Raw genomic sequence first — 14,008 nt, 5'->3', positions numbered from 1 at the left:
ATTGTTCATGGTTGTGTAGAATTCTATAATTAGAATGTATTATATTTACTCAACTAACAATTTTAGTAGACATCAATTTTTCTTTTCAGTTTTACTTATTATAAATTACACTGCAATAAATCTTTGAACATACTTTTTTTTTTTTTTTTTTTTGAGACAGAGTCTTATTCCGTTGCCCAAGTTGGAGTGCAGTGGTGCGATCTCGGCTCACTGCAACCTCGGCCACCTGGGTTCAAGTGATTCTCCTGCCTCAGCCTCCCAAGTAGCTAGGATTACAGGTGTGTGCGATTACGCCAGGCTAATTTCTTTGTATTTTTAGTAGAGATGAGGTTTCACCATGTTGGCCTGGCTGATCTCAAACTCCCGACCTCCAGTGATCCGCCCATCTCAGCCACCTCGTATTACAGGCGTGAGCCACGGCGCACGGCCTGGAGTATAGATATTTTTAAGTCTTAATAAAGATTACCAAACTGCCCTCAAATGTGAGAATTATACCAATTTGAATTTGAGCTTGTTTTCCATACATCACCATTACTAGATATTAACACTCTTTTTTACCTTTCCCAGTGTGATAAGTAAAAGAATAGTATCTCATTACAACATATTTATTTGCTGTGAGACAACATACTTTCAAGTGTTCACTGGCCATTTTGTATCTGTTTTTTGCAAACCACTGTATGTTTTTTGCACATCTTTTCTCTAGCAGTTGACTATATTGTTCATTTCTTAAATAGGTATAGAATAATTTAACAAGATTAATCTTTATTACTAGTGGCAGAGATATTGTATATTAATACATTGTCAATATGTTCAATATGTCAATACTGAACCGACAAAGTAGTAGAAAAGTATGTGTGTCTACAGACAATATACTACAAATATATATAGGCAATGATCCAAATATGCACAAAATACAGCTTGAGAAAAATATTTGTTTGGTTTTGTTTTGTTTTGTTTGAGATAGAGTTTCGCTCTTGTTGCCCAGACCGGAATGCAATGGCGCCATCTTGGCTCACTACAACCTCCACCTCCCAGGTTAAAGCAATTCTCCTGCCTCAGCCTCCTCAGTAGCTGGTATTAGAGATGCCCGCCCCCATGCCTGGCTAATTTTTTGTATTTTTAGTAGAAACGGAGTTTCGCCATGTTGGCCAGGCTGGTCATGAACTCCTGACCTTGAGTGGGGTGGTCCGAGTGGTCCACCCACCTAGGCCTCCCAAAGTGCTGGGATTACAGGCATGAGCCACCGTGCCTGGCTGAGAAAAATATTTTTTAAAGGAGACCATAATCATTGCCATTTACCCAATAAATCCATCTAACTGGAACATGACTTTTTTTTTATTATTATACCTTAAGTTCTAGGGTACATGTATACAACGTGCAGGTTTGTTATATATGTATACATGTGCCATGTTGGTGTGCTGCACCCGTTAACTCATCATTTACATTAGGTATATCTCTTAATGCTATCCCTCCCTCCTCCCCCAACCCCATGACAGGCCCTGGTGTGTGATGTTCCCTACCCTGTGTCTAAATGTTCTCATTCTTCAGTTCCCACCTATGAGTGAGAAGATGTAGTGTTTAGTTTTCTGTTCTTGCAATAGTTTACTGAGAACGATGGTTTCCAGCTTCATCCATGTCCCTACAAAGGACACAAACTCATCCTTTTTTATGGCTGCACAGTATTCCATGGTGTATATGTACCACATTTTCTTAATCCAGTCTATGACTGATGGACAATCTGGGTTGGTTCCAAGTCTTTGCTATTGTGAATAGTGCCACAATAAACATACGTATGCATGTGTCTTTATAGCAGCATGATTTATAATCCTTTGGGTATATGCCCAGTAATGGGATTGCTGGGTCAAATGGTATTCCTAGTTCTAGATCCCTGAGGAATCGCCACACTGTCTTCCACAATGGTTGAACTAGTTTACAGTCCCAACAGTGTAAAAGTGTTCCTATTTCTCCACATCCTCTCTAGCACCTGTTGTTTCCTGACTTTTTAATGATCGTCATTCTAACTGGTGTGAGATGCTATCTCATTGTGGTTTTGATTTACGTTTCTCTGATGGCTGGAACATGACTTTTTTCTATAGCTGTCTTTTCATTTCTAATTTCTACAAACCAAAATAACTAAGTATTAAAATGAAAGAAAGCAAAACTGATCAATGGATCAAAAATTATTCACTAATTTTTTAATCTAAAATAATGAAGACAAAACAAATATACATGGTATAGGAGAAAGTAAAAATAAGGGTTTAGGCCGGGCGCAGTGGCTCACGCCTGTAATGCTAACACTTTGGGAGACCGAGGTGGGCTGATCACAATGTCAGGAGATCGAGACCATCCTGGCTAACATGGTGAAACCCTGTCTCTACTAAAAATACAAAAAATTAGCCAGGTGTCGTGGCATGCTCCTGTAGTCCCAGCTACTCGGGAGGCTGAGGCAGGAGAATCAAGTGAACCTGGGAGGCATAGCTTGCAGTGAGCTGAAATTGTGCCACTGCACTCCAGCCTGGGCAACAGAGTAAAACTCCGTCTAGAAAAAAAAAAAAAAAAAGGTTTGAAATAATCTCCTAAAAGATACACTTAGAAAGAGTAAGACCTAGTATTTGATAGAACAGGGTGACTATAGTCAATAATTTAATTGTACATTTAAAAGTAGAAGAGTATAATTTGATTGTAACACAAATGATAAATGCTTGAGGGATAGATACCCCATTTTCCATGAGGTGATTATTACTTACCATATGCCTGTATCAAAGTATCTCATGTAGCCCACAAATATGTACACTTGCCATATACCCACAAAAAATTGTTTTAAATCTCTTTCATTAAATGATAAAGCCCCAAATTCCCAAATTTCTCACCAAAAATATGTACCTTGTGAATCCTTCTTATTAAGACAGATGCAAAAAACCGTAATGTTATTCTCAGTTCATCAACAAAGGATTCATCATCTGTCACATCCCTTCAATAAGGAGAAAAACAAATATTCAGAAATTCAGAGAAATACAGTTTCACTTTCTACAAACCAAGGGAAATTTTTCCTTTTTTCTGTTTACTTAAGCTACTTTTCTTTTTACATTTACAAATAATACATTTCACTGCAGAACAAAAGAAATGTATAAAAAATAAAACAAACATCTACCATAAATCTAGCATCAAGACATAATCACTATTAACTAAATTGTAACATATATTTCCTTGCAGACATAAACAACTACATAGTCTTATTTTTACAATACTGAGATCATGTTCTAAGCAACATCAAAGAAAGTTCAAAGAAATAAAACAATGAATAACTTTGGAGAAGCAATAGAATTAATACAAAATTTTTAACTAGTTTAAAATACTTATAAAATAATATAGATTCTAAAATTAAAACAAAAAAGGTATGCTCCATTTGAAAAAGAAATTAAATGAACTGAAACTCAGACATTTTGTAAAACAGAAATTCTGACAACCTTCAACTGAGGAGTTACATTTTCCTGATGTTTGAAGGGCCCTAGAATTAGAAGACTTCCCTAATTAAAGGCAAGAAAAGAAACGATGATATCTGTAAGTCAATGATGGTGTTGTTAACTTTCTTGGCAGAATAGGAAAGATAATTTTATCAACCATGCTTCCCACGATTAACCTGAAAGAAAGGGATATTACAGCATCGATAGCTACAACTGAGAAGAAAATATTTACTTTCACACTTAGAAATACAACTAGATTTTATGTCTAAAGTGTCACAATGCAGAGATGGGAGAAGGTAAGGGAAACTTCACAAAAAGATTGATTTTACAAAAGGCCTCACCATCAGTTTTAATTAAATGACAAATGCCAGATATTTAAGGCAGAATCAAATGTTTAAATTTACATAGCTCTCCAGGAAAATATGGCATAGAAATGATATTAAATTTGTCTTAAACATTCTGGGTGAATTCAACTAGTAGCTTTTTTTTTTTTTTTCAGATGGAGTCTCGCTCTGTCACCCAGGCTGGAGTGCAGTGGCCGGATCTCAGCTCACTGCAAGCTCCACCTCCCAGGTTCACGCCATTCTCCTGCCTCAGCCTCCCAAATAGCTGGGACTACAGGCGCCCACCACCTTGCCCTGCTAGTTTTTTTTGTGTGTGTTTTTTAGTAGAGACGGGGTTTCACCTTGTTAGCCAGGATAGTCTCGATCTCCTGACCTCGTGATCCGCCTGTCTTAGCCTCCCAAAGTGCTGGGATTACAGGCTTGAGCCACTGCGCCCGGGTTTTTTTTTAATTAGAAATTTCAGTCAGGCATGGCGGCTCATACCTATAATCCCAATACTTTGGGAGGCTGAGGTGGGCAGATCACTTGAGGTCAGGAGTTTGAGACTAGCCTGACCAACATGGCGAAACCCCGTCTCTACTAAAAATACAAAAACTAGCCGGGCATAGTGGCGCACACCTGTAATCCCAGCTTCTTGGGAGGCTGAGGTGGGAGGATGGCTTTAACCTGGGAGGTAGAAACTGCAGTGAGCTGAGATCACGCCACTGCACTCCAGCCTAGGCAACAGAGCAAGACTCCATCTCAAAAAAAGAAAATAAAATAAAATTCAAAATAGACTGAATCAATATAAAACTAGGGTAGATGTCATTAAACATCATATGTATAAGCCATGGAGGTGCAAGTGTTCAAATATATGTTAAACACATGATGCTGATTTAAGAAAATATGTATTTATGGCCGGGTGCGGTGTCTCAAGCCTGTAATCCCAGCACTTTGGGAGGCCGAGATGGGCGGATCAAGTGGTCAGGAGATTGAGACCATCCTGGCTAACACGGTGAAACCCCGTCTCTACTAAAAAATACAAAAAAAACTAGCCAGGTGAGGTGGCGGGTGCCTGTAGTCCCAGCTATTTGGGAGGCTGAGGCAGGAGAATGGTGTGAACCCGGGAGGCCGAGCTTGCAGTGACTTGAGATCCGGCCACTGCACTCCAGCCTGCGTGACAGAGTGAGACTCCGTCTCCAAAAAAAAAAAAAAGAAAAAGAAAATATGTATTTATTACATGATATAAGTTGGATCTCTCTAATTTCAAAATAGATTTCTGTCAAATCTAAAGTATTTTCTGTATCTTCAAAAGTATAAGGCCCTTGTACATACATGGCATACACCAAAAACAAGGTACCTGGGGGGAAAAAAAAACATTAATTCTCCAGGAAAACTACTGAAGCTATCTTTCAATTTAATGAAATATGTGAATACAGATTCCCCTCCAAAAGGTATAATTATTTCAAATGTGAAAACTGCATACAAACTTATTAAATCACTATATTTAGAAGTTATAAGGAACTCTACAAGTTACTTTTCTTTCAAAACACAGACTAAGTTTTCTTCCTCTTTACTACCACCAAATTATTAACTGACTGATGCCTACATCAGTGGTTCTTAACTAGGGCCAATTACGCCTTCCAGGTCATATCTGGCAACCTCTGAAGACATTTTTATTGGTCACAACTGGTGGCAGAGATGTCTGCTACTAGCTAATGGGAGAGGCCGGGGTGCTAATTATGTAATGCACAGTACTGCCCCCACAACAAATAATTATTTTGGCTAAAATGTCAACAATGACAAAGTTGAAAAATCCTGGTCTACACCAAAAACATGTCATTAACATGCTTAACTTAGTAGTATTCACTGTATCAAAGAAAAAAGATCTTATAAAAAGAACATACCTGTACCATGGATAAACGAAGTTTTCCAACACTAATTCGAGAACCTGCATAAAAATTATTTTTTAAAGAAAAATAAAATGAATTAGTTTTTGGAAAATAAACAGTGCTATTTGGTAATATGTAACATTACCAAGAACCAATTTCATTATCACAAATAATGACAGCAGGTCAGCAGCAGTGGCTCACACCTGTAATCCCAGCACTTTGGGAGGTCAAAGCAGGTGGATGGCTTGAGTTCACGAGTTAGAGACCAGCCTGGGTAACTTGATGAAACCCTGTATCTACAAAAAACACAACAATAAGCTGGGTGTAGTAGCGTGTACCTGTAGTCCCAGCTATCTGGGGGGCTGAGGCAGGAGTTTCGCTTGAGCCTGAGAGGCAGAGGTTGCAGTGAGCCAAGATGTTACCACTGCACACCAGTCTGGGCAACAGAGTGAGACTCTGTCTCAAAAAAAAATAACGACAGTAATATAATACTTTCACATGACAAAATGTATATTTCAACCTTATATGATTGTGAGGATCAAAGAAAACATATGAGAAAACACTTGGAAAATCATAAAAATTTCACAAATAGGAAAAGTTATTATTAGAATGGCATGCACATATTTCTAAATATTTCCATAATCAAACAAAAAGTTAAATAAATTGTTCCTGACTCTGAAGCTTAACTGAACCAAAAATGTGCTATGGAAAGAAGAAAAACAGCAAGTTAGTCCTTTCCATTCCTAACTTTATAAGTCAGTATTTTCAGAATATCATGAAGAAACAAGCAGCTAAGATTTACGTAAGGGGTCAAAATTAGGTGTTAGTGGTTACCTTTGAAGGGAGTATAGTGGCCAGAGGGGAACACGAAGGGGAGTTCTGGGATGCTGGTAATGTTTTGTTTCCTGATCTGAATGCTGGTGACACAGATATGTTCGCTTTGTGAAAATTTTACCTGTACACTCAAATCAGTACATAAGTTATGTAAGTGAAAAAGTAACAAAACAAAATAAAACAAACCATGGGTGTTAAATCTTCCATTTCTTGGATTTGGGTGTAGCAGTATGTCATAATTTTTACAAGGAGTTGCAACATTGGGCAGTAACTTACAAAAGCAGTAGGGAGGGAACAAAACGACATATCTAATCTAATGCTTCCAAAATCAGATCATCTATTTTCTCTGGCAGCAATAATAAAGGTTGCGAATTTTCTAGTTTAAATATTAAGGGAACAATAATTTAGATGCTTTAGTACAAACACTAAGCATTGTTTATATGTGTTGGGAAATGAAAATACATATAAACAGGGATAACAATGAATAGGATAGAGAGAAGAGACTAGAACAAGTTATCGTTAAACATTTGTTCTTCCTTTATTCCCCACATTCAACCAATCAAGTCCTACTGATTTTATATCCTAAGTAGTGTTTTTCTTTTCTTTTTCTTTTTTTTGAGACGGAGTTTCACTCTTGTTGCCCAGGCTGGAGTGCAATGGCGTGATCTCGGCTCACCTCAACCTCCGCTTCCAGGGTTCAAGCAATTCTCCTGCCTCAGCCTCCCGAGTAGCTGGGATTATAGGCATGTGCCACAACGACCAGATAATTTTGTGTTTTTACAAGAGATGGGGTTTCTTCATGTTGGTCAGGCTGGTCTCGAACTCCCAACTTCAGGTGATCCGCCCACCTCGGCCTCTCAAAGTGCTGGGATTACAGGCGTGAGCCACCGTGCCCAGCGGGTCCTCATTTTCTTACCCCTTATATTGCAGCAATGGCCTCTCAACTCCCTGCTTCCAAGCTCGCTCCCCTTCATCCTAAATAGAGCTGCCAAAGTAACCTAAAACATACATTTGACCCATCATCCTCTTGCATGAAATCCTCAATATATAAGAAAGGTGAAACTGCACTGATTTTGAAAGGGACCTGCTGGCATGAAGCAGTTGCATCACTTCCTTTTCACTCCCAGGGTACCCTATGAGTCACATCTGAAAATTCTAGAAAATCATCGACTTCCAGGATCAATTAATTTAAGTTCCATCAGCATAGCCTTTAAAGTCATTTGATAGTCTTATTTCTAAAGGGCCATATACAATCCTGATTAAGAAATTAACCAGACCTGAGTTTTTTATTGAGTTCTGTAATCAACCAAATATGAAACTTGAGAAAATTATTAAAATTCTAAATTCCATTTACCTTTGGTAAAATTATCAATAATAGTACCCACTTCATAGGTTATATGTAGATTACATGAAATAATGAGCTTAGCACAATGCCTAATACACAGTAAGTATATCATAAATACTAGCTACTAGAATATTGTTTCCTTATTGCCCATATCCTCCCTCACACTTTACTCTCCAGTTTGCTGAACATTCCACCTTGTTTCAAGCCTCTCTTTCCTTTTGAAAGCTCTACCCAAATCCTGAAATACCCTTTCCCACACTATTAGTCTGGCAAACCTCTAGTTCTCCGATCTCATTGTCCCTCTCAATAGTTATGAACTTCTCCTCTATACTAATCTATACACTTTAATTTTTTTCCATTATTGCCTGCATTAAATTATATTGTGATTACCTGTTTATATGCCTGCCTCCACTTCTAGACTAAAGTTCCTTGTAGAAAGGGACCATATCTTCACTTTTAATCACTAGGGCCTAGCCCAGTTCCTACCTATAAGATACCAACATATGTTCTTAAATGTGACAGCTAACATTTACTGAGCACCAGTATGTGCCAGGTACTGGACCAAGGGTTTTATACAAGTCCTTTCATTTTTATGAATGAATGACATGTCAAAGACACAAATAATACTCTTGTTAGAAGTTTTCTTCAACAAACCTCAACTTGGCACTCTCCAACGGAAATATAATGTAAGTCACACATTAATTTTAAATTTTCTAGTAGTTACATTTTTTACAAAGTAAAAAGAAACAGGTGAAACTAACTGTATATTTTATTTAACCCAACACATCCAAAATATTATCATTTCAACATGTAATCAATATAAAAAACGAGATACTTGGCCAGGCACAGTGGCTCACTCCTATACTACCAGCACTTTGGGAGGTCAAGGCAGGTGGATCACAAGGTTACGAGTTCAAGACCAGCCTGGCCACTATGGTGAAAACCTGTCTCTACTAAAAATACAAAAATTGGCTGAGCATGGTGGTGTGCACCTGTAGTCCCAGCTACTTGGGAGGCTGAGACAGGAGAATCGCTTGAACCCGGGAGGCGGAGGTTGCAGTGAGCCAAGATCACGCCATTGCACTCCAGCCTGGGCAACAGAGTGAGACTCCGTCTCAAAAAAAAAAACAAAAAAAACTTTACATTCCCTTTTTCTAAGTCTTTTCTTACGAAATCTTCAAAATCCACTATACATTTTATACACAGAACACATGTCAACTTGGACTAGCACACTTCAAGTGTTTATTAATAACCACATGTGGCTAGGAGCTACCATATTAGAAGTCTTAAATCAGGGCATCTTCAAGATGAAAAAGGCCTTAGAGGCCGGGCACGGTGGCTCACGCCTGTAATCCCAGCACTTTGGGAGGCCAACGTGGGTGGATCACGAGGTCAGGAGATCAAGACCACATCCTGGCTAACACAGTGAAACCCCGTCTCTACTAAAAAGATTTAAAAAAAAAAACTAGCTGGGCACGGTGGTGTGCGCCTGTAGTCCCAGCTACTCGGGAATCTGAGGCAGGAGAATCGCTTGAACCCGGGAGGCAGAGGTTGCAGTGAGGTGAGATCGTGCCACTGCACTACGGCCTGGGTGACAGAGCAAGACTCCATCTCAAAAAAAAAAAAAAAAAAGGCCTTAGAGAAGCAAAGAAAAAAATGCCAAGTTTTAATGGGCTTTTATGCAGGATACAAAATGGGAGAAAGAAGAATTAAGTGGGATTCAGATGCCTACTGCTATTCTTCAACTAATTAGCATCCAATTTAATTCAATACACTTTGATCAGCTACCAACAATATACGTGACCTGATACTTGGTGCTAGGAACAAATAAGACCCCATTCCTTGCCTTCAGGGACTTGAGTGTTTTGTCAAATCCACTGAGAAGACAAGTCTCTAAAACAACTAAAACATGTTACCAAAAAGATACATATAAAATCTGACTATAACAAAAATAAGAGAACATGCTTTCCATTCCTGTATTATGCAGAAATAGTGAAAAATATCCCATTCCCTTCTCTACCCTTTGGTTAGTGTCAAAACTGGGGTAATTGTTCAGTAAGATATATATTGATTTGTTCCTTGCAGTCCAGGGTTCCTGTAATTTTGGAATTACAAATGATATTTCTGCTGCCCTATCATAAAGATGACTGTTTTCATCTTTATGACTGTTTCAGATAAACCAGTGCTTTCCTTAGCTGAAAATGTCTAAATTAAACATGAGATTCAAAAACATTTCTAACTTACTATTCAAGCTGTTTAGTCTGCAATAATCAACTACCTAACTCAGAACTGATTTAAGTGACATGTATTAAGATGCTCCATAATTAAATTTTTTGATAAAAAATTCTGGAAAAATTTTCCACAGGCATTTAACACTTTCTATTAATAATATTAACTACATCAGTTACCTCTGAGAGAGATGCATCAACTTTGGAAGAAATTTTCAGGTCTAGCCATGGCTGGTAGTTTTCAAGTAGCAAAGAAGGCCTAAAGAAAAATTATACAACTAAATCACTTGAAATCCAAATGTAATTAGAAGGATCAACAAATAAAAAAAATTTAACTTACCTATGTCGTTTACATTTCACTTTACCACAAACAGCACAGCTATGACCTTGAGGAAATAATTCCTGAAGTCCTAACTGCTAAAAAAGGAAAATGAGAGGTGGTGGGGAGATCTGTCTTTACATATCATCTTTATTGAAAAGAATCAACTTTTCAGAAGTTTTTAAAATCAATGTATAAATTCAAAGAACATTTTCTGTCTACTTTAACAGTGAAACCTTTCTTTGTAATACATAATACTGGCTAAACTAAACTGTCAGAGAAGAAAATACCAGATGAAATGCCTTATAATACCTAACCCAAATTTCCAAGTTTAAAGTTAAAATCAATTGTTATGATCACTTTAAAAAGTTTCAGTCTACATTTGAAAGTGATAACTTGGCCAGGCACAGTGGCTCACACCTATAATCCTAGCACTCTGGGAGACCAAGGCAGGTGGATGGCTTGAGCCCAAGAGTTTGAGGCCAGCCTAGGAAACATGGTAAAACACTGTCTCTACCAAAAAAAAAATTAGATAGGTGTAGTGGCACATGCCTATAGTCCCAGCTACTCAGGAGGCTGAGGCAGGAGGATCTCCTGAGCTCAGTAGTTTGAGGCTGCAGTAAGCTGTGATCCTGCCATTGCACTCTAGCCTGTGTAACTCTAGCCTGTCTCAAAAAAAGAAAGAAAAAAGAAAGTGACACTCTACTGCAAAGGTATAATACAAAAAAACTATTTTCTCTTTCTCCAAAATCTTGAATTCAATGACAAAGGTACGAGGTAACTACTACGGTTCCTGATCAAATATGGGGCACCACTTTCAGTTGTGTTTCCTCTGAGTAGAAATACCAACAAACCCAAGACAAGATACTACATCAACTTAAAGAATTATTAAGACTTAAAGATATCCCACTAGGCCAGGTGCAGTGGATCACACCTGTAATCCTAACACTTTGGGAGGCCGAGGCAAGTGGATCACCTGAGGTCAGGAGTTCGAGACCAGCTTGGCAAAAATGGCAAAACCCCATCTCTACTAAAAATACAAAAATTAGCTGGGCATGGTGGCATGTGCCTGTAATCCCAGTTACCTAGAAGGCTGACAGGCAGGAGAATCACTTGAACCTGGGAGGCGGAGGTTGCAGTGAACCAAAATGGCACCACTGCACTCCAGCCTGGGTGACACAGCAAGACTCCATCTCAAAAAAAAAAAAAAGAGAAAGAAAAAGATATCCCACTAAACCCTAAACTACAGACCAGAACCTTGCTTTACAGAGATAGATTTACCACATTACCACCCTTCATTAAATTTCAGAAATAAATTACTTTGGTTATACAAACTGCCTAATTATATCTCTGTTTCTATGAAGCACACAAACATTTAAGAATTTAACAGGATTAGATCATTTAACCCAGAATTTCCAGAGTCTGTGCCTCAGAATGAGCTGGAAAGCTTCTAACAAGTACTGATAACAAGGCTTTAACCCAGAACTATTCAATCAAAATCTGGTGGTACACCCCAGGAATCTGTTAATTCCCCAGGAGATTTACTGTAAAACCAGCTTTGTGAACCTCTGATTTAATTTATTGTCCTCATGGTTAATAGAGGACACCCTAAAATTGTGGATTCCAACTTTCTGAAACTTTTGTACAATAATTTCTCTTTATAGCTCCTCTAGGAGAACTGTATGCCTTAAAAGCATACACATATACAAATCTTATTTTGAAAATTTTCTAATAGACTTCCATTATTAAATAATTAGATGGATTTCTTTAAATCACTGATTTTAGCACAGTACCTAAAAAAAGAGAGAAGAAATTAAAAGAAAATTTTTATAAATTAAAAAAATTACACTGCTTTAGCAGGCTTTCAAATAATAAACAGCTTAGGCTCATACACATTGATCACATTGATTCTTAACAATAAGAACATATAATTTTACCTTGGGTTTGTATTTTATTGTGAAGAAAATATTTGGTAAGAGAGAATCAGGTCCTAGTGAGCAGTAGAATGTGACAACTCCAGCAACAAATGACCAGAAGATCATTAAAACATGAATATACCTTAAAAATAAATGAAAATAATTATTAGAACCAAAGAAAATGCATAATTCTAAGTTACTGAGTCACTGATTTAACAAGCGTTCATTAAGCACCTACAATATCAGATTGAAGCAATTTTTCCAATTATGATTAATTTTCTGTAATGTATTAAATACAAGAATCATAAAATGTATGCTATCAAATATATACTTCATTTAAAGTATAAGGAAGCATAAATGATCAATATTTCATAACTGGTACCTATGTTTAACTAGTCTACACTACATTCTTCCAGAATACCTTCTGATGATATTGTAGTATTCATATCCCACCAAAATTCTGATTATTTTTCACTAAATCAACAAAATTTTACTAAGTATTACCTATTTTGTTCTAGACAGAGGTAGGCCCTGGGAATATAGTAAGGAACTGCACTGCATAGTCTCTACCTGCATGGAAAACACTGTCTAGTAGTGGTGACATGTCAGTAAAAATAAGCACAATACTGTGTGATCACTTATGTGATATTACGACAGAAAATTTATATGATATAGGAATATCACAGGCTGATTAACAAATTTCAAAAGAAGAGAAAAATTTTTTTCAGAGAAAGCAATATCTACAGAAAAACTTAAAGGGTAAGTAGGAGCAAATAAACAGAAGAGGATAGGATAGAGTTATGCGGAGAAGAGGCAGGGGAATTCAAACTTGAGAGAAACACATGGGCTTAGGTCCGTGTGAGCACAGTTCCAAGGAAGAAGGCCTTAAGATGAATGTAAAAGCAAAAGCAGAAGCCAAATAATACAGTATTACATAATAGGCAATGTGTGTCTTAATACAGGCAATCCTCACATTGCACAGTTCTGATATGCAAAAATTTCAGATACCATGATTGTACTAAATAACACCAGTCCCCCACAACACAGTTCAAATGCCAATGACCACAGTATTATATATTAAACCATGAGTAATTGTATAAAGTACAAACTCTGCTACTAACTCATCAGTCCACAAATCACTATATAAATAACAGATGTGCATCATGATCAGTGACCAATCACATCGGTTCTGTCAGTGACAGGTCACTCACTGCAAATTAGTGTTCTTCAGTGCATACACAGGAAACCATGAAGTTGTGTTACCTCCTTGTCTCCCAATAATAAATCTGCAATACATTTTACAAAAATGGCCATTGGCCCACAAATATTAAAGAGAAACATAGAAATGAACAGTGATAATGCAAGAAGTAAAATTCAAATCAAATGTAAATGAAGTTACAGAGGAAACAGTTGACTGTGGGAATGATGACAATGCTGCTGTTCCACAGATTCTATGCAGCCAGAGAAAGCTAGTGAACTTTACTGACGTCAATGAGAAGAGTGGTTGTGGCACAAGGATGAAAATGTCCCAGAAGAAGTGATACCAGCAAAGGAACTCTTGGAGATTTCACAACATTGGATAAAACACTGAAAGTTGATCCAAACTTGGGAGTATGGTAATTCACATATGCATGAAAAAGATATTCGCTCCATATCCCATGTTATCAGATGAGAAGAGGACAAACAC

At 37.5% G+C, this 14,008-nt stretch overlaps 1 protein-coding gene across 12 annotated transcripts in view; it reads right to left on the bottom strand.

Annotated features, from left to right (window-relative positions):
• Positions 1 to 14,008, bottom strand: part of SNX14 (sorting nexin 14) — a 93,619-nt gene that overhangs the window by 62,091 nt on the left and 17,520 nt on the right. For 9 of the 12 annotated variants that reach the window (XM_023205223.3, XM_023205225.3, XM_023205226.3 and 6 more), the window contains exons 2-6: positions 12,343 to 12,463; positions 10,427 to 10,503; positions 10,267 to 10,345; positions 5,695 to 5,738; positions 2,884 to 2,971 (exon numbers count right to left, since the gene is read on the bottom strand). In XM_023205223.3, the coding sequence (XP_023060991.2) occupies positions 2,884 to 2,971; positions 5,695 to 5,738; positions 10,267 to 10,345; positions 10,427 to 10,503; positions 12,343 to 12,463 (409 nt within the window). The remainder of the gene's footprint in view (positions 1 to 2,883; positions 2,972 to 5,694; positions 5,739 to 10,266; positions 10,346 to 10,426; positions 10,504 to 12,342; positions 12,464 to 14,008) is intronic. The other 3 variants (XM_023205228.3, XM_023205231.3, XM_023205224.3) reach the window with 1 other exon arrangement.

The sequence above is a fragment of the Piliocolobus tephrosceles genome, chromosome 5 (assembly GCF_002776525.5).
Source record: "Piliocolobus tephrosceles isolate RC106 chromosome 5, ASM277652v3, whole genome shotgun sequence".
In the NCBI taxonomy this organism is placed as follows: Eukaryota; Metazoa; Chordata; class Mammalia; order Primates; family Cercopithecidae; genus Piliocolobus; species Piliocolobus tephrosceles.
This window is presented reverse-complemented; position numbering and strand designations above follow the sequence as displayed.